Source organism: Colletotrichum gloeosporioides (genome assembly GCF_011800055.1).
Source record: "Colletotrichum gloeosporioides strain Lc1 chromosome Unknown consensus_41, whole genome shotgun sequence".
Taxonomy (NCBI): Eukaryota; Fungi; Ascomycota; class Sordariomycetes; order Glomerellales; family Glomerellaceae; genus Colletotrichum; species Colletotrichum gloeosporioides.
In genome coordinates, this window is record NW_025544686.1 from 362,613 (window position 1) to 384,128 (window position 21,516).

A 21,516-nucleotide genomic window follows, 5' to 3' on the forward strand; every position below is an offset into this window, starting at 1 on the left:
CATGAAGCTCCTCATCCGCGATATTTCAATCAAAACATGCCGAGAGGGCTTCCTGGTTTTTCATGAGTCCACGCTTTTTGAAGCCATCATCACATGATACAAGGAGTTACTAATGGCGCTGTCGCGAGATTAAGTAATCCTCGGTGTGTCCTTCTCATTGCTGTCTTCATCGCTAGTGAGGCTGCTGTGAGTTTTAGTGCTTGTCATCCTGCGTGTCTGGAATCTAAGCTGAAAAATGTTTTCATGGCGGTACATTTGGATTTGTGGCCCTTTGGTCGTCAAGAAGTTGGTGTGGTTGCCGCGTTATTGTCACTTTAGCCCGTGTGGGTATAGCAACATTCATCAAGCCGAATTGAATTCAAGCAATAATGAGTACATGAACTCATTATAGGATAGTTGATTTCTTGATTTCTGTTCATTTTCTGTAAGAGTTATGTCTGTTGCCCTGTGAGCAGGTTTCTATCAGCCGGGAAGACCCAAACTTAAAGAACGGCGACACTGTGACACAGTCAAAGTGTTTCGCCCATGTATAATCTGCGCAGAAATTGCATAGTTTGCTTGGGTTATCGTACTCAGCTACTGCCGCAGGTGGACCTGGACAGCAAGAGTCCGCCGTAGCTTCTTCCAAAGGTGGCCAGTAAAAGTCACCACAACTTAAAAGGTAAATAGCGGTGAAAATAGTCGTGTCATGTGCGGGGCATGAACGGGGGCTTTTGCGTTTGCTGAGTCGCACATGTGCAACTGTCATTGAGGTGCAGAAAAGTATCGTCAATTGTAAAGTGTATTGTACAGGTTGAGTCATTCATTCATCAACGCTCTGATCTTGTCATGTCCCATGCAAACTCAGGGACTTCAACGCCGCTTGTGAATCAGTCTATCCCAAGTCTTGATTATGTCTTTCGCTCTCTCATTTATACACCGGCGCATGAGGTGTACTGCTGCACGGCCACCGAAGTGCTGGAGATCTGTCAGACTTCCAATCCGCTTACTACTGAGGTGGCAGAGGGGTCGTGCAAGACTTACCAAGCAGTGATACATGCGGCGTCCTTGGCGCAACCGTTGATGCAAGCAACTTGATCAGCAGCTGCTTTCGTTTCGCAGGCGGCAATGTCTCCGCCCTTGCCAGCGTCTTTCTTGGCGTCCACGGGCATGGCGGCGGCGTAGGAAGCAGCGAGGATGGTGAGAACGGCGGAGAAACGCATTTTGATATTTTGGTGTTATAATATTGACTTTATCGAGATTGAGTAAACAGTTGATTATTTCTTGGTGGATTGTAAATTGTTCGTGGTTGTGAATGTGTATGATATTGATGTTGATGATGATTTCAAAAGAGGAAACTGTGGGGTTTAAGAGGATCATTATATACACTTTCTCACGACTGTATCTGCACCCTCCTCAACGTATGATTCCATTCTGTTCTGCGAATACGATTACGTTTTGCTACATGGCTGCCGTACAGCCCGGCACGCCTGTGCAGAGGCCATGATGCCCCGAATGACGGGGCATCCGCTGTCAATCCCGGAAACGTCAGTGGATGACGTCTGTTGATACCCTGTATTTCTCGCAATAGCTTTCCACTTTGGGTTTACAAAAGAGGAGCCTGAGAACCCTATTGTAGAAGGTCCGTAGGGTCCGCGATGAATAGGAGCCTTGTCAACGTGGGTGGCATAATCTTGGTGGACAGGTGCCGCTGCTTCCACCAACAAGAAGTTGGGATGAAAAGACGGTTTCTTGGTAAGATACAGGGTCTTCGGCGCTAACCAAGCCTCGCTTCGATTGAAGGCCAGTGACGTGCCGGCAGTTGTTACTTTAGACGAGACGTCAAATGGGCGATCGGCGACGGGGATGGGCCTCCAAGAAGTCGGGGCTTTTCGAGGGACCGCACCACCACAATGCCTCGGACCGCTTCGGCGATATCGTGAAGAACATGTGAAGTAGGCCAACCCCGCCCGGACCATTACATCAGTGCGTCTGCCCAACTGGTATTCTCCGGCTTCCTAGAAGGTTCGACCATTACTCGATCTGGTAATGCGATCGTGGTGACTGGCAGGAACTCTGCCTAGATGGGACTGCCCGAGATCCTTGCTTAGATGCGATGGGTGGTGGCGCAACGGGCTTGCATACGGCCGCATCTAGTCTCCACTTGTCCGCCTTACTTTGTGACTCTACTGCGTGGATATCCGGGAATCTGGTAGCGTCGATACACACAACTGCCCGATCATGAGTGTTCGGATGGTGAAGTCACACCGAGGGATCTCGGAGGACGTGTTATGTCATCAACATCATCAGTTGCTTCAGCAACTCACAAGACTTTACGACGATCGTATGAGTGCCCGATCTGCGTCATCGCCGCGGCGGTCGATGCGAAGTTCCTCCACCCGAACCCACTCCGGCCCCGTCGGCATGACGCCCCGACGTCTCAACCACGGGGTCCCGCGGCGATGCTGTTGAGCCTCGGAAGCCTCGGCGGGAACGTGAAGTCTGATTCTCCAAATCTCTGATAAATGACCAGAGACTTTTCGCGGCGCCGAGTGGTGGAACGGGGCTATGCCAACCAGCTGGGACTGGTGACTAAACACGACCCTAGGTTTTGGCTTACTGAGCTGAGATGCTTGTTCAGGGTCTTGAAGGCCAGCATTCCCGGCCGATCCCATTTCGCTACACGCGATTCCCGACGGGAGGAATTGGAGGTAACCAATAGATGGATGAGCATTCGCCTACGTTCATAAGCTTAAGAAAATTCCCTCAGCCGATAGGGTCTAGATCAAAGACCCCGCATTACTCACGAGAACCTTGGATTCCTGCAAACATGATGGCACGTCGATTGGGATGGAAATCTCCGTATGATGTCAGAACAGTTCTCGCCTGACCACCATGCCACACCAAGCTGGGTCCGGAGGGATGTGCTTTCAAAGTCAACAGGCCACCCATTTCGCGCACAAAGTCGGGTGCTCTCAACACTATGTTCGTTCTCGTTCTTTCCTGCGATGCTAGACCATTCGCGAATGTGCACTAATTCATCAGATGTTGCACCGTGGCATGCAAGGCACCAACTCGCTGTCTAGACTACAATTGGAATCGGGCAGCGGCAGATGGAAGCCACTGAATTGATTAAGCATAGCAGTACCTGCGCAAGAAGCCCCAAAAGAAGGATAACCTTAAGTCGTTGGGCGAACATTGTGGAGCCATTGTCGGGACTTGATTGCAATGCTTGTTGCATCAATCAAGATGACGATAAGCGCGGCTTGTTCGCAACAACATAGCCTCGCCGTGATGCTCTGACCCTGATTTCAATTCATCGCTAACCAACAGTGGCAAAAGATTTCAACAAAGTCGAGCCATGGCCAGCTGATGGCATTCCCAAGCGGAGCCTGTGGGCTAGCGAAACAGGCTGTGGTTGCATTGAGTTGCCGTGGTTCCTCACACGTCTAAGCCTTTTTTTTCCTTTTTGTTTTTCCTTCTCGCGTATCCAGTTAGATCTCACAGGTCTAAGCCGAGGCCTTCCTGCCCTTCTGGATCCACGTCCAAGACTGACCGCACGTGATTATTTCGTCTAATGATCATCCTGATGTGCCGTTCCGGAGTTCCGGGGGTCGTTGATGAACTCGGAGCTCCGTTACTGCCGTATAAGCCATCCTTTAAAACGCATCGGACGCACTTCGATGCAGATGGCGCATCTAGGACATGTCTATTGAGGCCAAGAGAGGACCGAGACTCCATCCAATGTTGTAGACTCGTTACTACGGCTTACTGCCAGTTCCAAAATGAGACATTTCTGGTTGCTGGGATGACAGATGGAGACATGGTAAGAAATCAATTGGGCCAATCCACTCCAAACTTACAATGAAATCCAACTTGGTAACTTGAACGGGCACCACCGACAGCAGTTTTCTTCACGATGCCGGGTCGTGGGGGAGTCGGCCGATAATTACGGGGCTTTCGGTCTCGCATTCCGGCGTGATTGGCCCGAGCTTCGGTCGCTGTGGGGCTTTTGCGCGAAAAGTCCGGCTCGCACTTCATCGGAGGCCGGCTTACGCATGCGGCGAATGAGATTCAAATACAGCGTAGTAGGCAGAGACCTTTACGTAGAACGTAATCTAGCGCATTACTCGTGTGTGTAAAGAATTTGAATTATGTAATCATTCTTTTGATGATCAGGAGATTCCAGCCATGAAGAAGTGATGCTTGCGGCAAACCCTTTGACATGCATCAATGACGGGGCGCCATCTCGAGCATGGAGCCGCAAAGCAGTAGCCAGGCTGGAAAGTCGACATCCAGAGGCGCCGACGACAGCGCGTCTGCGAACTTATTCTCGTGCCACCAATGTCGATCACGAAAGCTGAAATGCGATCGGGTCCGGCCCCGTTGCGGCCGATGCATCAGGCTTGGAGACACTTGTGAATATCCTCAGTCCAGACGGGCAAATGTGGGCAGACGCAAAAGGGTTCATGAGTTGGAAACAAAGCTAGGTCAGTCATCCCAGTTGTGATGGTTCGCCGACATGAGACGGAGGAACAAACTCCTACGCGGTCTTTTTGAGCCAATGAGAAGCCTTCGCCAGCTTGTGTACGATGTGCCTGACACCTTGCAGATCAACTTGAGCAGCTCGCAAGAGCTGTGGAAAAGGCACCCTTAGCTGAAGAGAGCCACGAGCAGCAGGCGTTCCAACAGGAACAACCATTCCAATCAGTACCTGATGAGTTCATGTTTGGCACTGAGCCATACACATCTCAGTCATCGAGTGAAACCCCGGGCCAACATGCGTCTCAACCAGACGATTCCTTCACGGATTTGGTGTCAGTTGGGCTATTTGAGCAACAACCATCGCCAGAACTGATCATGTTTTTGTGAGTAGTTGTCCAAAACTTCTATGAGTGGACTGACCAGAAATAGAACAAATGTTTACTTCGACAAGTGGTATTTCGCAGCACCAATGTTTCAACGAGCTCGTTACTCAATGTCGTTGCATTTGCCGCCTCACATGCGCCCACCCATGTGCCTCCAATACATCGTCATGGCTCTCGGAGCCGACATCACCAAAACACATCGTAAGCTAGCGATTCCATTTTACCAACGAGCCAGGGCCTACATGCAAGCCGATGAAATGAGAGTACGTCCTGATGCCCGCCTTAAGTCCAAAGATAAACCGCTGAAAGCCAGCCATAGGGAGACGGACAGCACTTCACATCGGTGACCCATGCACAAGCGTGGAGCTTGATCGCGAATTTTGAAGCTCAGCATCTCTTCTTTGCACAGTCTTCAATGAGCCTTTGCAGAGCAATCAGAATTGCCCAAATGCTTGGCTTGCATCGTGTGGATGGGCCAAGTGTCGATGCGATACCCTTGCTCTCGGCGCCACGAGACTGGGTAGAAGCAGAAGAGCGACGGAGGACATGGTGGGTAATATACTGCTCTGATAGGCTGGTATGTGGCAGCACAGGCTGGCCGGCGATGATCAATGAGCATGATGTAAGTCTTTTCAAATATCCAGTGCAGCTTACTATGCTTCTCTTAACTCCCTTACTGATACTCTGAAAGATCCACACTCGCCTTCCTGCTTCCGACAAAGCCTTTGAAGCAGGCCTAGAAGAACCCACGAGCCCTCTTACAAGCATTCTGAACCAAGAAGGACAAACCTTTTCTTCGTTTGCAGGAAGAGTCCTGGCTTCTTCATTGTTCTATCAAGCATTCCAACAGTCCTCCCAGAACATTCCAGTTGAAGAGGCACAGAACTTCAAAACGAGTTTGCACTGGAAGCGCCATCGCGAAATCGATAACGACCTTGCTTCTCTCCTCAATTGTCTTCCAGATGATCTCAAACTACCCAACAGTATACGTTGTCAGAACGCGACCTTCGTCAATATCATCATTCACACTTCCATTATCCTTCTTCACAGAGCAGCGCTGTCAACAATCGAACGGACTGGGACACCTCACCACATGATTCGACAATGCCGAGCCAGGCTTGTTGCTGCGGCCGAAGAGATTCTGAATATTTTGAGAATGATGCCAGATGTCAACGACATGCTAAAGAACCCAATGTTGACCTTTTCCATGTACATGGCGTCATTGGTATTTCTCGATCAACCCACGTCGACAGAGCCAGACTACCAGCGGCAGGAGAATCTTGACTTCACACTTCGACTCATGATTCTAGCCGCTAAGACGTGGGGCAATCCAGTGACAAGATCCATGGCCATTCAGTTAGCCGTAGACATGAGGCAAAAAGGCCTAGATTCCGCAGCAGTGGAAAAGGTTAGACAACCCTTTATTTATTATCAGAGATTTGTTCTAATCCTCTTGTAGGCTACTGAGCTGCCCCTGGAGAGAAGCACGGTACCGATCCTTGCTAAAGGCGACAATGACTCGTCCAACTTTTTGTTCCAACTCAACAACTTTGAGAACTCCCCGGAACCTACTGCGGACGCTTGAAAATTGCAAAGGACAATCAGAAACAGAGCTTGGCCAGAGACTAGACCAAAGCACAACTAGAAGGCCAAATATACCCTGTTCATTTCATATTTCTCCGGAACTATGTACCAACGAAAATAACTAATCTGGCATCATCATGAAAACTGAGACGTCCTAATCTAACCAATCACAGACCCTCCGTTATTTCTTGTCTGTTTTGGACATGTGTAATACCTAAATAAAACGCAGCTGCTTCCAAAGCACCCACTTTTAAGCCACCCGTGCTGTAAGTCTCTTCCAAGCGGAAACTTTCTTGTTTCTCGATCCAGTCATTTCTGATGCTTCAACGGCTTCGACTCGGTTCTGACGGCCGACTACAGCCTGATATTGGCCAATGACAGTGTCAACTGTCTGATAAGGGTCCCATGGTCGGTTGATGGGCTCAACAAGAATGTCTGCCATCAAGTACTTGCAGGCATCCGCTACTATGGGCTCGATGGATACTCGCACCCTGTGATATTGCAGCTCGACATCGTTGCCCGCTTGTGATGGCTTGAAGACCTTTTGAAGCGATTCAAAGTCGATCGCTTCTTCCTCACTCAAACCTTTCTCCGCTGACCTGGTGCATTCTTCCTAGCGTAGCACCCCGTTCAAGCCTAATTAATTAATTAATTAATTAACTAATTAAATTAGAGGCTTTTTGCTATTCAAATAGATAAACTTATAGCACTAAAAACTTAGTTAACTTAATTAAGCTAATATTACTTAGAATAATAAAAATCTAACCTCTAGACTAATTAGGATTTTTAAAAGATTTTTTAAAAAAATAAAAAAAAGCCTACTTAGATATTTTAGTACCTAGCCTTATTCTAATTACTTAAGGTTATAACCTTTATAACTTTTATACTTAAAATAAATAACTTAAGCTAGTTTTAAATTAATATTTCTATAATTACCTATATAGTAAACTTACTATTAACTTATTAGGTTTTATTATAATATATCTCTAAAAAAAAAAAGGTTAAGTAGTTATTAATACTAGTTTAGTAATATCTTTAGACTAATAAGTAGTAGAGTAGGGCTAAGTACTTCTTAATAATAGGGTTAGTACTATTAAGAACTATTAGAAGTATTAGAAATATATTTTTTACTTTATTACTAAATTAATATATTTCTAGCCCTTTTACTAGAGGTTAAAAAAAGCCTGTTTTTAACCTTTATATTAGTCTTTAAAAATAACCTTTTTTTAATATTATTACTAGTACTATTAGTACTATTATTATTATTATTATTACTATACCTCTATACCTTAAAAACCTATTTATATATATCTCTTAATATCTTTTTTAACCTTTTACTAGTTACTATAATACCTCTACTAACCTATAATTAATATATTAATTACTTTATTAATTATAAGCTATTAACTCTTTATAAGATTACTATTTAGATTTATATATTATCTACTACTACTAGTAATATATTAACTATTAACTTAGCTATATATAATACTCTTAAAGCCCTACCTTATATTATATAGAGGGACTAGTAGTTTATTAATATTAACGCTATTATAAAGAAGGGTTTTTAAAGCTATACTTCTTAGATTATAAATAAGGGTACCTTTATCTATAAAATCTTTATTAATAGTGAGAAGAGTAGTACCTATTAGGTTTACTAATACTATAATAAGGTAAAGACTCTTAATAAGCTATATAACACTAACGCTATAACTACTACTACTTAATATCTTAAGAATAAATATAATATTACAACCTATAAGTAAGGATAACAGTTAGTCGACCTACCTTAGGCGTCGGGCGGCTAGGACAGGACATTTATACTACAGGACCACGGGAACAGCAGGAACTCACTCAGAAATAGAAGAACTATAGTATAAGTCACATAATAATAAGATAAGACTAAGTAGGTAGTATAGATTACTAAGTACTTAGTAAGAGTTACTAAGTGCTTACTAATAATTACTAAGCGCTCACTAGTACCTAGTTAGGAATTAGTAGCTAAATAAAGGAACTATTTAAGATTTATATATAGTATAACCTTAAGCCTAGCTTATAGTTAGACTTCTATAGCTCTTTAGTAATTAACTTAGTATTTATCCTTATAGATACTCTTAGCTTACTTTTACTGCGAATTACTTATTAAGTCTAAGACTAATTACCTTAGCCTCTAAAGACTTGATCTACTATTAGCCTATAACCTATAACCTAGACTATAACCCTAATATACTGTTATAACGTGTTAATCCCCAGCTTCTATTAGTAGACCCTACTATCAGATAGCTAACTGTAATATATAAAGTCTTCTAAGGTTACCTAGAGGGTAGTAATATATCTCCTAATAAAGCTAATAACTTTAGGCCTCTATTTAAGTACTACTAATCTATTCTTATTACTATACTTAAGAAGAAGACTACTTAGATTAAAGAGTTAGTTATAGGTTTCCTTATTAATATTAGTAACCTTCTTATAATATTTAGTAATTAATATATATAGTATATACTTACTATATTTAATTATAATATTAATACTTAGATATATTAGTTAAAAACTAATTAGAAGGATTAACTTTAATAACTTTATACCTTTAAGAAGTAATAGATTAAAGAGGAGATATAAAAAGCTCTTATAAAGGTTTATATATCATTTAACTTATAGACCTTACTTAATTAATATACTATTATTACTATCTTTAACTACTTATACTAGTGAGAATATTACTACTATAATATATATAGTTATAAGAGATTAATACTTACTTAATAAGATTAGTGTTATAATCTCTAATAATATTAGTACTAATAGCACTTATGTTAAGGCTCTATATCTATCTATTTTATAATTATATATAGAAATAGATACTTAGTATTATTAAATTTAATATTATAGCTATATCCTTAACTTTATTAGTTATACTATTATTTATAAAGTTAATAAGGAGGTATTTAAGTAAAAGTCTAACTATCTTATTAATACTAATAGGATCTAAGAAGACTTAGCTTATTAGAGGACTAAGGGACCTATTAATAAACTTTAGAATATTATTAAATATATTAGATTATTACTATAATACTTAAAAGCCTTCTTATCTATTAGTAATAAGGCTAATAATAATAAATATACCTTTACTCTATAGGAGAAGTTATTATAAAAGCTAAATCTAATATTAAGTAATACTATTTAATAGAACTTAATATATAATATAATCTACTATACTCTACTTAAATATAGCTAGATTATTAACTATATATATTACTCCTTAGGTCTTAAGAATAAGGATAATTATATCTCTAATAAGGATATCCTAATTAATAAAGATTAATAAGTCCTTATTAAATTAAATAAAATACTTAAGTCTCTCTATTTATAGACTAAGTAATATAAAAGCTAGGGTAAGAGTAATAAATATAGTTAACTCTAGGAGATTTTAGTAAGCTTTAAGTATTTCTTAGATTAACTTAAGGATTAGTATAAGTTTTATAATATCCTTATTATAGAAGAGATTAACTTTATAGTTATATAAGTATCTTAAAATCTCTTATTATAGTAATCTTAATTAATAAGGGTATTATATTAATCTAGCTAAATATTAATCTTATAAACCCTATTAATTAATAGTATCTCTACTTATTTATAGTCTAAATATATTACTATATTATTATACCCCCTTTAAGTTACTAATTTTAACTTTTATATATTTATATACCTATTAATTATTAATAGCTAATAAGTACTTAATAACTACTATAAAAAGCTTAAAAAATCTCCCCTCTATATTACTACTATAATATTATACCTTAATAGAGGTTTATAATAGTTTAAAAAGTATTAAAATACTTAAGAGACTTATAAGTAGCTTTATACTACTAAAGAAGGTTTTTAAGAGTATTAAGAGTAGTAATATACTAAGATAACTACTTATACTAATAAATAAACTTATCTAAAACCTCTATAAAAGTTATTTATATTAATTATAATACCTCTAAAACCTAAAAATTCTAATTATAATTAATAGTTAGATAGTAGCTTTTATAATACTACTATTAATAAAATTAATAAATTAGAGAAGTATTTTAACTTTATAGTTATTTAACCTATTAATAATCCTATTTAATAGTAGATTTTATATTAATAAACCTTCTTAATACTTAATAAGTTAGCCCTTAATATCTTTACTATCTTAGTAATAATAACTAATTATAAGAAGGTATTTAGCTTTACTAAACTAATATTAATATTATAGAAATTATTAATAAACCTATTATTATTTAAGGAGATATAGTACTTTTAGAACTAAGTTTAAGGTAGTAGTATTACTATTAGTAAGTATTACTTTAAGTAGAAAGGTTAATAGGGGGTAGGATAATATTATAATATTAGATAAATATATTTCTAATATATTAAGATATTATAAGAGCTTTACTAACTTCCTAAATTAGTAATATTAGTTAAATTAAATTAAGTCTATTAAGTTAAGTAAGCTTTTAGTGAAAATCTAGTTAAATAGTTAAGCCTAACCCCTAGGCTTGACTTGTTTAATTGGTATGCAGCGCTGATTCTTCCCGAGGAGGCAATTCTTGTGCATGAATGCCAACCTTCCCACTATCGGCCGACCCAATCATGATTAAGAGCCTAAAGCCTTCAAATTGGGAGATTGAGAAAACAACTGCACCCGCAAGCTGGCCTCTCGTCTTCGGACTTCGAAAAGCAATAGTCTGTCCGGTAGCAGTCCGAAGCCAGTCGGACCCGCGCGTCCTGCTAGACATGAGGGCCTTGGGTTTGTCCTTTTGATGCTCTTCCGAGGTGATGACTTCAATCAAGGTGTGGTCCGTGGTCGATGGGCCACAACGTAGTTGTAAGACGTGTTGAGGAAAAACGCCCTCTGAGCTGATGACGCCATTGAAATTCTGCCGGACGAAAATCGTCTGTCGTTTTCCCCTTTCCTGGATTAGTCGATCTCCCCGCTCCTGAACTTTGGCAAACTGATTCGCCCTTACCCTGGCGAACTGCTGATCACTTTGTGAGATACGCTTCAGATAGATCGCCAGGAAGCTTGAATCTTCAAAGTCTGGAGGAGCCGGGCAGTCTAAAGCAGCAGCAAACAGCTCCTCACCTCTCAGCGTCAAAGGTAAGTCGATACGCAAGCCCCGATTGGTCATACTGTATGGCGGACGAGGCTCCCAATCCTGGTATGGTACAATGGAGTTGGAGTACTCGAAGTTCCGGGGCGACTTGGCCAAGAGACCATGGTAAGTCTCAGTCGACGCCGAGAGATCGACCCACGCGAACAGCGATTGATCGTCGGACTGTTTCATAATCTCTTCCTGCAGGCGCAAAAACGCCTTGTCCCCCTCACCATAGAGCATTGGCATGTTGACCCCAAAAAGACCCATCAAACAATACGCGACGTCCTCGGGCCTGGTGGTCTTGCGATGGGATGCCCAAGACATTCTTTTGGCTATACTCGCGGATTCAATCGGCTTCGTACCTTTGAGGATGTCTTCTTCAATGCCGGTGATTACCGAAAGCGGACGACTTAGCGTCAGCTTTTCGCCGATCTTGATCCAGTCGTCCGAGAAGAAAATTAGATCATCAGGGGCTAGGAGTTCTTGCAGCGTCCACCCTCGCGTAAACCATCGACATCCAGCGAAATCGCCGTCCGTTTTCGAAGTGTCAACCGTAGACGAGATGCCCGAAAGATATGCGTAGCACACTTCGGCCTTATCATACCAGTCGAACATGGAATTGATGGCCTCAGAAAGCTCTGCGCTGGAGCTTTTGTCAATGCAGCAAGAGTCAATCCAGACGTACTCAAACCCATCGGCAATCGTTTGGTGGCAGCTGTAGCGGATCTTCTCAAACGATTCTTTCCTCGCAGCTGTATGGCTCCTGATGTCGGCATAGACAACTTCATCAGACCCCCAAGTATGCGAAAGGATGGCATATCGTGGGATTCTGTCGGGAGTGAAGTCAACCAACTCAATGAGTGACCCTTCGGTGTTGATTGATGAAGCTTTGATTAAGCGCATCTTGCTGCTACATCGACGTGGTCGTTTGGGTAATTTCGAAGTACCGAATGACGGAGCGAATCGAATCTTGGCTTGAATTGGGAGGACAACTGTTCTTAAGATAGGTTATTTTTCTCTCGTCATATCCATATTCCGGGCCCAACGATGATTCAGTACGATCCGGTGATGTAGGTCTCTGGGAGTCCTACGTCCAGGGGCTGTGCTGACGTGGATTGCCAGAAGATTCAGAGGTTACAACAAGGCTGGGCAATCACAGAGACGCATTCGAACCCCTGCTACAGCAGTACAGAGGGAGGAAGAGGCGAAGCACACCTAAGCTATTACTACCCGAGCTTCGGGCAAATAGCGACCAACCATGTGCCCATGCATGGCTAAACGATGGGGCGTTTTTTGGTTGTAGCAGTTCTAATCTTGGCGACACTCACCTTCAGCAGTAACCCCTTCTCGTGTCTGAGACCTGCCTGTAAGGCTGTGCCGCAAGGCATTTCGCAGTGCAATGCAAATCATTCCTTTCTAGGGGCCAATGATAGCCTGCCCGAATGACTTCTCGATGGTACGGTTCTGCCTAGAGTGATACACGTAAATCTTACAGCGCCCCATTCAGCTTTTGTGGGTGCAAAACAATGAGACTAAAATCTCTTGCATTTGTATTTATTATATTCACGTCCCGACTGCTTTTCCGCTCATCTATACCCGGGCAACTCTTCTTTCGTTCTTGTTGAACACAGTGTGAAGCAACCGTTGGCAAGCCATAACTCGCCCACAAGAAGTCGCCATGTCACAACCTCACACATTCGATTCATCCTACACCGGGGTACAGCATCCTGCGGTAGCTCATGACAGGGAGTCAGTAGCAACCACGATGCAGGGTACAGGTCCAGCCCCAGCCAAGGAAATGCCGACCAGCCTGATCAACACCGAGTAAGCATCTTCTTTATCTGTATCTCAGACGACGATGGAAACCCAGGATGTGTACTGACCTTCGCTAGCGAGCCGACATCCACCCCATGGGCAGGTCAAAAGCACGATGGACCGACCATCGAGGCCCTCCCCCCTCCGCCAACCGTAACGCCACTGCATGCCCTCGGTGACACTCCGCAACCGATCGATTGTCCGTTTTGCAAGAAGAGAACACAGACCACTATCACTAAAGAGGGTACCTCGATGCAAATGTAAGTGCTAATCTACATTCACTGACCGTGAGACCTCACGGGAATTCGGGACTGACAAGACATATCAGGGTTGCGGGTGTCCTCTGCTGCCTCCTCTGCGTCTGCCTTACCTGCGTACCCTGTATCGCTGGGTGGTGTGAGGACGTTCACTATGCCTGCTCCAGCTGCCACAAAAGGGTTGCAACACGGCCGTATAATGGCACGATTCAGACGTTCGGTCCACAATCCTACGCTCCAATGCCGTCTCAGTACGCTTCAACGGCACCACCTGTGGCTGAGAAACAAGCACAGTAGACGGGGATAGTCACGAAGGAGCTTGGGATGTCTCCTCTGGTATAGGTGAACATTATTGGAGTAATACGGCGAACGTAAACGATACCACTGAGAAAGCAATCTGGACTTCTGCTGTTATTTGTATTTGGTATGACCATGGTACTAAGAATAAATGCTGTCCGCTCTTGTACCGCACTATTTTTCAGTCCTCCGCTGTTGTGTGCTCCATTTTGCTAAACGGGGAATGATGTCTTTCCATAGAGATCTCTCTATGACCACTCACATACTTTTCAGTCACGATCATGCGGCAGTCAGCAAGATGTGCCCGCAGGCGATAAGCTGTCATACCTAACTGAAGCATGAATGAAAGAAAGAATACTGTCTGCCTCAGAGGCGAAGCTGCAATCTAGTCTACAGAATGAACCGCAATAAACATGACCGCCTGTTGCTGAGCAGCAAAGTCCTCCGGTGTACAAGTAATTGATTTACCCGGGCGTCTAGTGCACGTCTGGGACGAGAAGCAATTGTTTGATAAGGAGTTTTCGTATACTCCGTCCGCGCCAAGTACAGTTAATTCATGATCCCATAATCTACTTTCTCATTGCTCCAGTCTCTCAAAGCTGAAGATGATCGATGGAAAGAATCATGCCCACTTTTCACTCAGGTGCATGGGCAAGACGAGATCTAGAGCGGGGGAAAGGGGCGGTGAAGTTGAGGATGTCTCAATCTTTAATCAAGCATAGGTATTTCAAGGATATGCCAAGCCGGTCAGCATTGGCGCCAAACATTCCAACACAAGTCCCTGGGAAGGACCGTTCACAAAGATATGGGCGCCGGGATTTCAGCACTGCGACTGACTGAGTTGCCTCCATTCCCTGTCCGTCCTTCTCGATCCAAGGTTCCACTTCAGCTTTCAGCCACCTCACAATTCGAGCCCTCCAGCATTCCTGCAGCTTATGAAGACGGGCCACATCAAGGACTTGCTAATTGCACGGCGCCTCTTGGCATATAAACTTGACATGTCGAATTTCGTGCAAAGTCTTGTTTCAGGTCTTGAACAGTCATTCCGATAGACATATACCCACACAAAACGCAGCACTTTCCCAACTCAAGGAAGTCATTTGGCCACAGGCTTCCACTTTTCGCTACGCACAGCCACTGTGTCCGACATCATGTCCGCTCTCTTCGCGGTTGTTGCCTCCGCTCCCGGATTTGCAGCCGACTGCTCTGCTGCGACAGCGACCGTTACCCTTCCCGCAATCACGACAACCCTCAGTTCTACAGTGACAACGACGATTACTCTTCCAGCAGTCACGACGGCCCTCAACTCCCTTGTCACAACCACCATCACTTCCCCAGTCACGGTCAGCGGCTCCTGTCCCGCAGTCCCGCCCATCACAATCCAACAAACAGTTACTGTCGACAACGGGTGCCCATCGCAGCGTTAATCGGGCTGTAATCAACGATTACGTAAGGTGCCGACCTCTGCGATCAACGCTGCGATCGCGGCCACTGCCTCTAACGCAGTTAACCTATCCTTCGCATCACCATCATACGCAGTTAATACACACGATATTTGCTGCTCACAGCGCCCTACCAGCTAGCTGGTCCTGTGAGACCAACAGTCACGGCGACACCTAGCTCCACCTGCCCTGCTGCGATCCCGACCATTTCCAGCGTCTCGTGCAACTCCTTCACACAACGCCGCTCATACTTCATCTACTACTCAGGCACCGGCGTGTCGCCTAGGAAGAGAAATTCCTATGTTAGTGTGAGATTCTTCCGCGGCGATCTGGGCCCTTGTTCAGCTCTCTAGGGATGCGCTGCTGCCATGGAGTATACCTCTTACAATTCCTTCTATTTGGTCTACCGACCCGCTTCATTTGGCAACTACGAATGCCTCGGTATTTCCGATGCTCAGTTTGACCCGGTCTTGTTCTCCGTCTCGGATACGAATGCCGGCGCAGTCTATGCGTATACTGTTGGAGATGGACCGTGAATTACTGGACGCACTTTCACGTAGTCTTCGCATTGTAGAGCTGGGGACGAGAGGCATGAGGTCGGCTAGTATGATGGGGCTGCTGTCCACTGAGCCATGGCTCCTGACGTGGGATTCGCCGAAGCAAATAGCCATCTGTGGACGAGCTCGCATAGACATTCTCGAATCCGCATATTGATGTTCATGTTTGTATGACTGCGCATTATTTGCTGTCAACTGGAACGCGTCGTCCCTCGATCATACGTTTCTGAGTAGTCCGAACACAGACCAACATCACACGTTCAAATTCCATGTTGTCAAGTCATGTCGAAACTTCAAAGCGAAGGTCAAAGCCGAGTATGTTGAAGACAATCTATCACCTCAACTAACTAGAACGATCTTTCCTACAGTCAGCGTGTATTATATACGCTTCATCTTTCGCATCATTGTGTTAGAGCATACTCTGCTACCAATGTGGCATTTTCCTGCCAAAACGTCCTCGCGTATTACTGTAATATATCATATTCCGTCACTTGCAAAAGCAATATGTGCAAAAGATGCGACAACATCGTATGTCCAACTATAATTGCTATTCTGAGTCTGAGTTTGTTTTTCCTAACCATAATGATGAAGATGATGTTGATAATGAACTCTAAGTTATTGGCTAGTTGTAGAGCCTTTTGACAGAGTCTGTGACTTGATGCAAGCCCTTGAGAGCGACGCAAAATCGACGTAAACAACCTCATGTACTACCTCCTTTATCCCTTACCCATCCCCGGATGTAAACAGCGAATACCATAGGGCTCTTCTTTTAATCACAAGAGTAGACAGAACCAGGGCACTGAATTATACCAACCCACGTTGGACTTACACCCCAAAGGCCAATGAAAAACGTACCTCAAAATACTACTAAAAAACAAAGACAGCGGATTATTGGACTTGGCGATTCCATAAGCAAAACCTATCTCGCATGAATAATATTATTAACGACTGTATTACAAACATATATAAGTAAGTAGAAGTCCGTCCACATGAGCCGATGTCGTCATGACTCTACCAAAGCAATCTCTGAAAAGTGGGAGATCTCAGTGCAGCACGATATCATAGAAACGTTGGTCTGTTCCAGAAAAACGTGAAAACCATGGAAGAATGCAATTTCCTATTTGCAGTAGTCCTTCAATTGACGGTCTGGTCACTGGTGTAGACGTCCTTTTGAAAAGAATATTCCCTGGAATCAACCTCGGATTAAGACCAAAGACAGAAACAATGTTGTATGCTGACAGGCGCTTGATGAATGATCTCAGAGTACCTGAATCCCCAGAATCAAATCTTAAACCGCCTGGAGTAAAGAGAAGGCTTGTTGGTAGAACCTCATTGGCGTTCTTCAACATTTCCTGACCCAGAGGTCACGTATAATATGTGTTTTTGGCATGTCCCACAGAGCATGGACGCCTCCTGGCCCACGCACAAGCATCGTTGGCTGTCTCCAGTATTAGCAAAAGAAACACTTGGCTGTACTAGAGTATAAGTTGATTTATGTGCAGATGAGAGGAAGTTTCAGGCGCCAAGAATGATGGTGTCTGGTGATATTTTTGGCAGCAGATTGTAAACACTCTCAGCCGATTTTCCACCCAGAATCCCATCATACGTTAGTCATGATACCCGTTTCTGGACGTTTACAATTCACAATCAAGCCTCTCAGTAACCTTCGTGGTCGTCTTTCTCCAGCTATTAGAAATGTATAGGCACGGATACCTACCTCAAGGCAATGATGAATGCTACACCATACATAAGTCCGCGAAATCCATGCGTTAGATCAATTAGACCGCAGGCTTAATAGAGGGTCGATCTAGAAACAGTCTAGATAAGCAGGAGATATTGTGGCCTGTTTGCTCTATGCTTCTGTGATGGAAAGAAGGCTCAAATATTGCCAAAAACAACACCGCTAAGCTTTGCTTGAAGTCAAAGTGACAGCTAATCATCAGGACCAGATGCAGAGTTTGAAAGACCCGCTCTCGGGTTAGTTCCAAATCATGACCTAAATCTGACCTCAATGTCTCCCGAATGAATTTCAGAATGCAATGGAAGGAGTCATGTCCTCATACTTGGCAACGTTGTTTTGGCATTACGGAGGATAGTCCAGGTCCATGCTAGATTCAGTCTCTCTGCTCTGTCATCGATCGGGTTTGAGGCATCGAAGACTCGAATACTAAGCGGATGTATAAAAGCCACGGTGGAGGCAAGACTTCCGGCGTCAACTTCAACTTGCTTACTTGCGCGGCACCCACCTATAGATCAATAGGTATTCGCGACCAGACTGGTAAACAGACTCGGTGGTGCGATACGAAAATTTTGTTCTCAGTTGACTAGATAGATTTCGCGGCTGTTAAGAAGCAGTTTATACTACCCGTCCATCCAGCGATCCTCGGAACCCGAGCCACTTCTGCTGCATGAGACTTGAGGTTGACACCACCTCACGCCAGGCCAAAACACAAACAACAAGACAACACACCGCATCACCCAAGGGTCCAAGTTCTAGACCTTCTCCCCCTATACACGTCACCAGAACAAGCCCCCAAACCCCAAATCCCACGTTGTCCCTTCCCCATATCCCGCCTCCCCGACCGCCTCCTCCCGTAGCCCCCGAGCCCGCAGCCCCACACGTCCCCAGCCCGCCAGCACCAGACCGCCGTCTCCGCACCACGGCCCCAGAACCCGAACCTCCCTCCAGCGTCCCCTCCTCTTCCGCCAGCTCCGAATGGCTCTCACCCACTCCCATCATCCACAATCGTCAGCAATGTAAACAATCTCACGTACACGCTACACACCTACAGAATCGCACGGTGTCTTAGTTTCGTAGCATACGATTCGAGAGAGATCCAGCATTCGTCAACAAACACGTGCTGACTGTGGCCCCCCGCCCAATCTCCAACTCGCCCGGCCCCCGAATGAAGCCCCTCTCGCCTGCATCCCGTGGTCTCGAATTATTACACAGCCAGACAGACATCCAGTAGAATCATCTCCCGTCACCGAGAATCCACAAAGCCAATCAGATACCAGTCTATCCAATGCCCATTCCCCCCTCCCGTGCCCTCCCAAGCCGGATGGCTCTCGCTGTTCCGCGCAGGTCCAGGTGTGAGTGGAAATCGCCTTAGCAGAGCCTAGATAGCCACTGCACAACACACGCTCACACATACACACACATGTTCCCTTCCCTTCGCCATCCATCCCGCTACGCTACGCTGATCCGCTGCACGTCATCGACCACTCACCCTGTCCATCCCTCCCACCATAAAACACACCGCCTAGATAACGCCGCCATTTTTTCGCCTCCACCCATCTCCCCCGCCCGCCCGGTCTAGACACCACCGGACTTCGGGAAACGTTTCGATAGCTTCAGGTGGCTGAGCTGGACGTTAGACTCGGCAGTCGTCCTCACAAGGCTACGGCGGGTAGGAAGGGTCAAGACATGTGGTAAAATTTCCATGGGCATTCGTCTCATCAGAACCATGAGGCTCTTCTACGTATACCGTTTCTATCAGGGAAAAAACATCCTTCATACTGAACATGCTACTCCGCGCTGTTGTGTGTCCTTACGATGCAAAAACGTCTAAGTATCGTGAAAGGTATCGATAGATTTTGGTGCCAGAGCAAGAGAAACATCGGAGAAAGATAAAAACAATGTCATTGAGACCTTGCGTCATTCCGTCATCATCGTCGTCGTTGTTCGTCAATCTATCCCCGCATGTTCATCATAGGTATATCATTGTTTGCGTCGGTCTGATAGCGTCCGACTGAATGTGATGCACCGCTGTCGGGTGCTAAACGTATATATATCGCGTGCCAAGACGAAAGTTGTTCACGGGCTGCGAGGGCTGGTTGGGCTGGGAGACTCATACTCAATGATCTCAATGGAATAATACGGCAATTCCCTCGCGAGTGTCTCGTGATCGCAAAAGAAGATACCCTCCACCTCGCTATCCGGCTCGTCGAGTTCATCGATGCGCGGGGGCGGGGGGTCTTGGAATTGCAAGATGAAGCTCCGGCGGACTGATTGATCACCCACACGGCGTCGTAGTCTCCTTGCGCTGGAGCCTACGGCGTCGGGGTCGAGAGGCATATCCTCATGATCAGACTCGCTGCGCTCCGATATGGTGCGCTTGCCAATGCTTGACCCGTGAGTTCGGCGCCTGAGCATTCGCAGTGTGCGCTGCACACGAATGAATTCTTCATGTGCCTCGTCTGCATCCAAATCCTCGGATTCTGAGTCCGAGCTGGGAAAGTTGAGGTGATCGAATTCCCGTGCCAACCGGTAAGTCGGGTCGGGCTTCGGAGCGGTAACCGGAGCGCGGGAGCGGGAGCGGGCGGACGCTGGAGAGGAGTAGCCCGAAGGCGCCATGATTCCGTCGCGATCTTGGTCCATGGGATCGAAGTCAGACATTTCTTCGACGGTGAAATTCCCCTTCACGTGCAGCGCTGGTGCAGCGACTGGTGCAGCAGCAGCGACGGCGGCGGGGGCCGGGCGGGGAATCGGGGGCGCTTCGGGGGCGTGAGGCAGCATTTCCGAGTCAGAGTCTGAAGATTCCGAATCCTCTTCGGACTCTTCATCGTCTCCTTCCTCGTCTTCTGCGTCCTCCTCATCGTCCGACACCTCTTCGGAACTGCTGTCGACAGCCATGCTCTGGGGCATTGGCGGGCGCGAAGGTGCTCGTATTGGTGCCCGCATTGGAGCTGACATGAGAGCTGGAGGAGGAGCCATCATAGGCACGTCCTCGTCTTCATCGTCTGCGTCATCATCACTATCGTCTTCACTTTCTTCGTCGTCACTATCATCCTCTTCATCCTCGGATTTTGCCTGAGGTGCTTGTGGGAGTTCGTTATCATCAGAATCGGATTCGGATTCGGATTCTTCGTCGGAATCTTCAGATGACGTGCGAGGTGATAGCTGTGCAAAGCGATTGGAAGGAGTAAAGCTGAATTGATGGCCGTTGCCTGTGGGCTGAATACCGGACGGTGGCAAATGGCGAGCGGCGTACTTGTGTTGAAGCATCGCCGGCGCGGCGGAGGTAGGAGAATGGGGCGGTGAGTTCGGGCCCCCGAGAAGACCCAGCATCATGCTGGGCGTTGATGGCCGTGTCCTGCGTGATGGCATATCGTCGACCAAATGCAATTGAGGTTATTTGACGAGGGGGTCGCAATGTTGAGGGATCGAGGACCGCTGTGAGAGATCGCCGTCCCGGCAGTCTTTTTTTCTTCTGGATGTTGATCTCACGGATCGGGGCCTCTACTTGGGGACGGGGCCTTTTTTTGGTCGTTGGTGTGGGGAAGAAGGGAATTGGCGGGGGAAATGGGATGGATCAGATCAGCCTCCCGCTAGCGATGGCCGGTAGATGGACGTGCGGTTGATGTGGTGTGGATGTGCGGTGAGTAGGTGTGGTGAGAGTGACAGTGAGCAAGTTGTAGCAAGTCAAGGCGTCAACACCCAAAGTAGAAACCTCCGACAAGGAGAAGAGGATATTCGTTGGTCGCTATAGGTTGTCATGATAGATCTCGGGGGAAATTCGAGAAGAGGGAGCAGGGCGCTGCTGGATGTCCGGATTGCGCCTGGAGAGCACGGGATGCGCCTTTGTGGA

General features: G+C 45.4%; 5 protein-coding genes across 5 annotated transcripts; 2 read left to right on the forward strand and 3 right to left on the reverse strand.

Annotated features, from left to right (window-relative positions):
• Positions 1 to 911: 911 nt before the first annotated feature.
• On the reverse strand, positions 912 to 1,202 carry GCG54_00005693 (uncharacterized protein; the record flags this gene model as incomplete). Its single annotated transcript, XM_045405711.1, has 2 exons — positions 912 to 957; positions 1,024 to 1,202. The coding sequence occupies 2 exons, from the start codon at positions 1,200 to 1,202 to the stop codon at positions 912 to 914; spliced, it is 225 nt and encodes a 74-aa protein (XP_045264813.1).
• Positions 1,203 to 4,234: 3,032 nt separating this feature from the next.
• On the forward strand, positions 4,235 to 6,432 carry GCG54_00005694 (Asperfuranone cluster transcription factor afoA; the record flags this gene model as incomplete). Its single annotated transcript, XM_045405712.1, has 6 exons — positions 4,235 to 4,469; positions 4,592 to 4,847; positions 4,894 to 5,110; positions 5,167 to 5,469; positions 5,539 to 6,255; positions 6,307 to 6,432. 6 exons carry the CDS (start codon positions 4,235 to 4,237, stop codon positions 6,430 to 6,432), a joined length of 1,854 nt encoding a protein of 617 aa, XP_045264814.1.
• Positions 6,433 to 6,681: 249 nt separating this feature from the next.
• GCG54_00005695 (Vegetative incompatibility protein HET-E-1) lies at positions 6,682 to 12,460 on the reverse strand (the record flags this gene model as incomplete). Its single annotated transcript, XM_045405713.1, has 2 exons — positions 6,682 to 7,025; positions 11,035 to 12,460. 2 exons carry the CDS (start codon positions 12,458 to 12,460, stop codon positions 6,682 to 6,684), a joined length of 1,770 nt encoding a protein of 589 aa, XP_045264815.1.
• A 775-nt stretch (positions 12,461 to 13,235) lies between these two features.
• Positions 13,236 to 13,926, forward strand: GCG54_00005696 (uncharacterized protein; the record flags this gene model as incomplete). Its single annotated transcript, XM_045405714.1, has 3 exons — positions 13,236 to 13,381; positions 13,450 to 13,632; positions 13,701 to 13,926. 3 exons carry the CDS (start codon positions 13,236 to 13,238, stop codon positions 13,924 to 13,926), a joined length of 555 nt encoding a protein of 184 aa, XP_045264816.1.
• A 5,816-nt stretch (positions 13,927 to 19,742) lies between these two features.
• On the reverse strand, positions 19,743 to 20,999 carry GCG54_00005697 (uncharacterized protein; the record flags this gene model as incomplete). The annotated part of the gene is made up of 1 exon (XM_045405715.1): positions 19,743 to 20,999. The coding sequence occupies one exon, from the start codon at positions 20,997 to 20,999 to the stop codon at positions 19,743 to 19,745; it is 1,257 nt and encodes a 418-aa protein (XP_045264817.1).
• Positions 21,000 to 21,516: the final 517 nt, after the last annotated feature.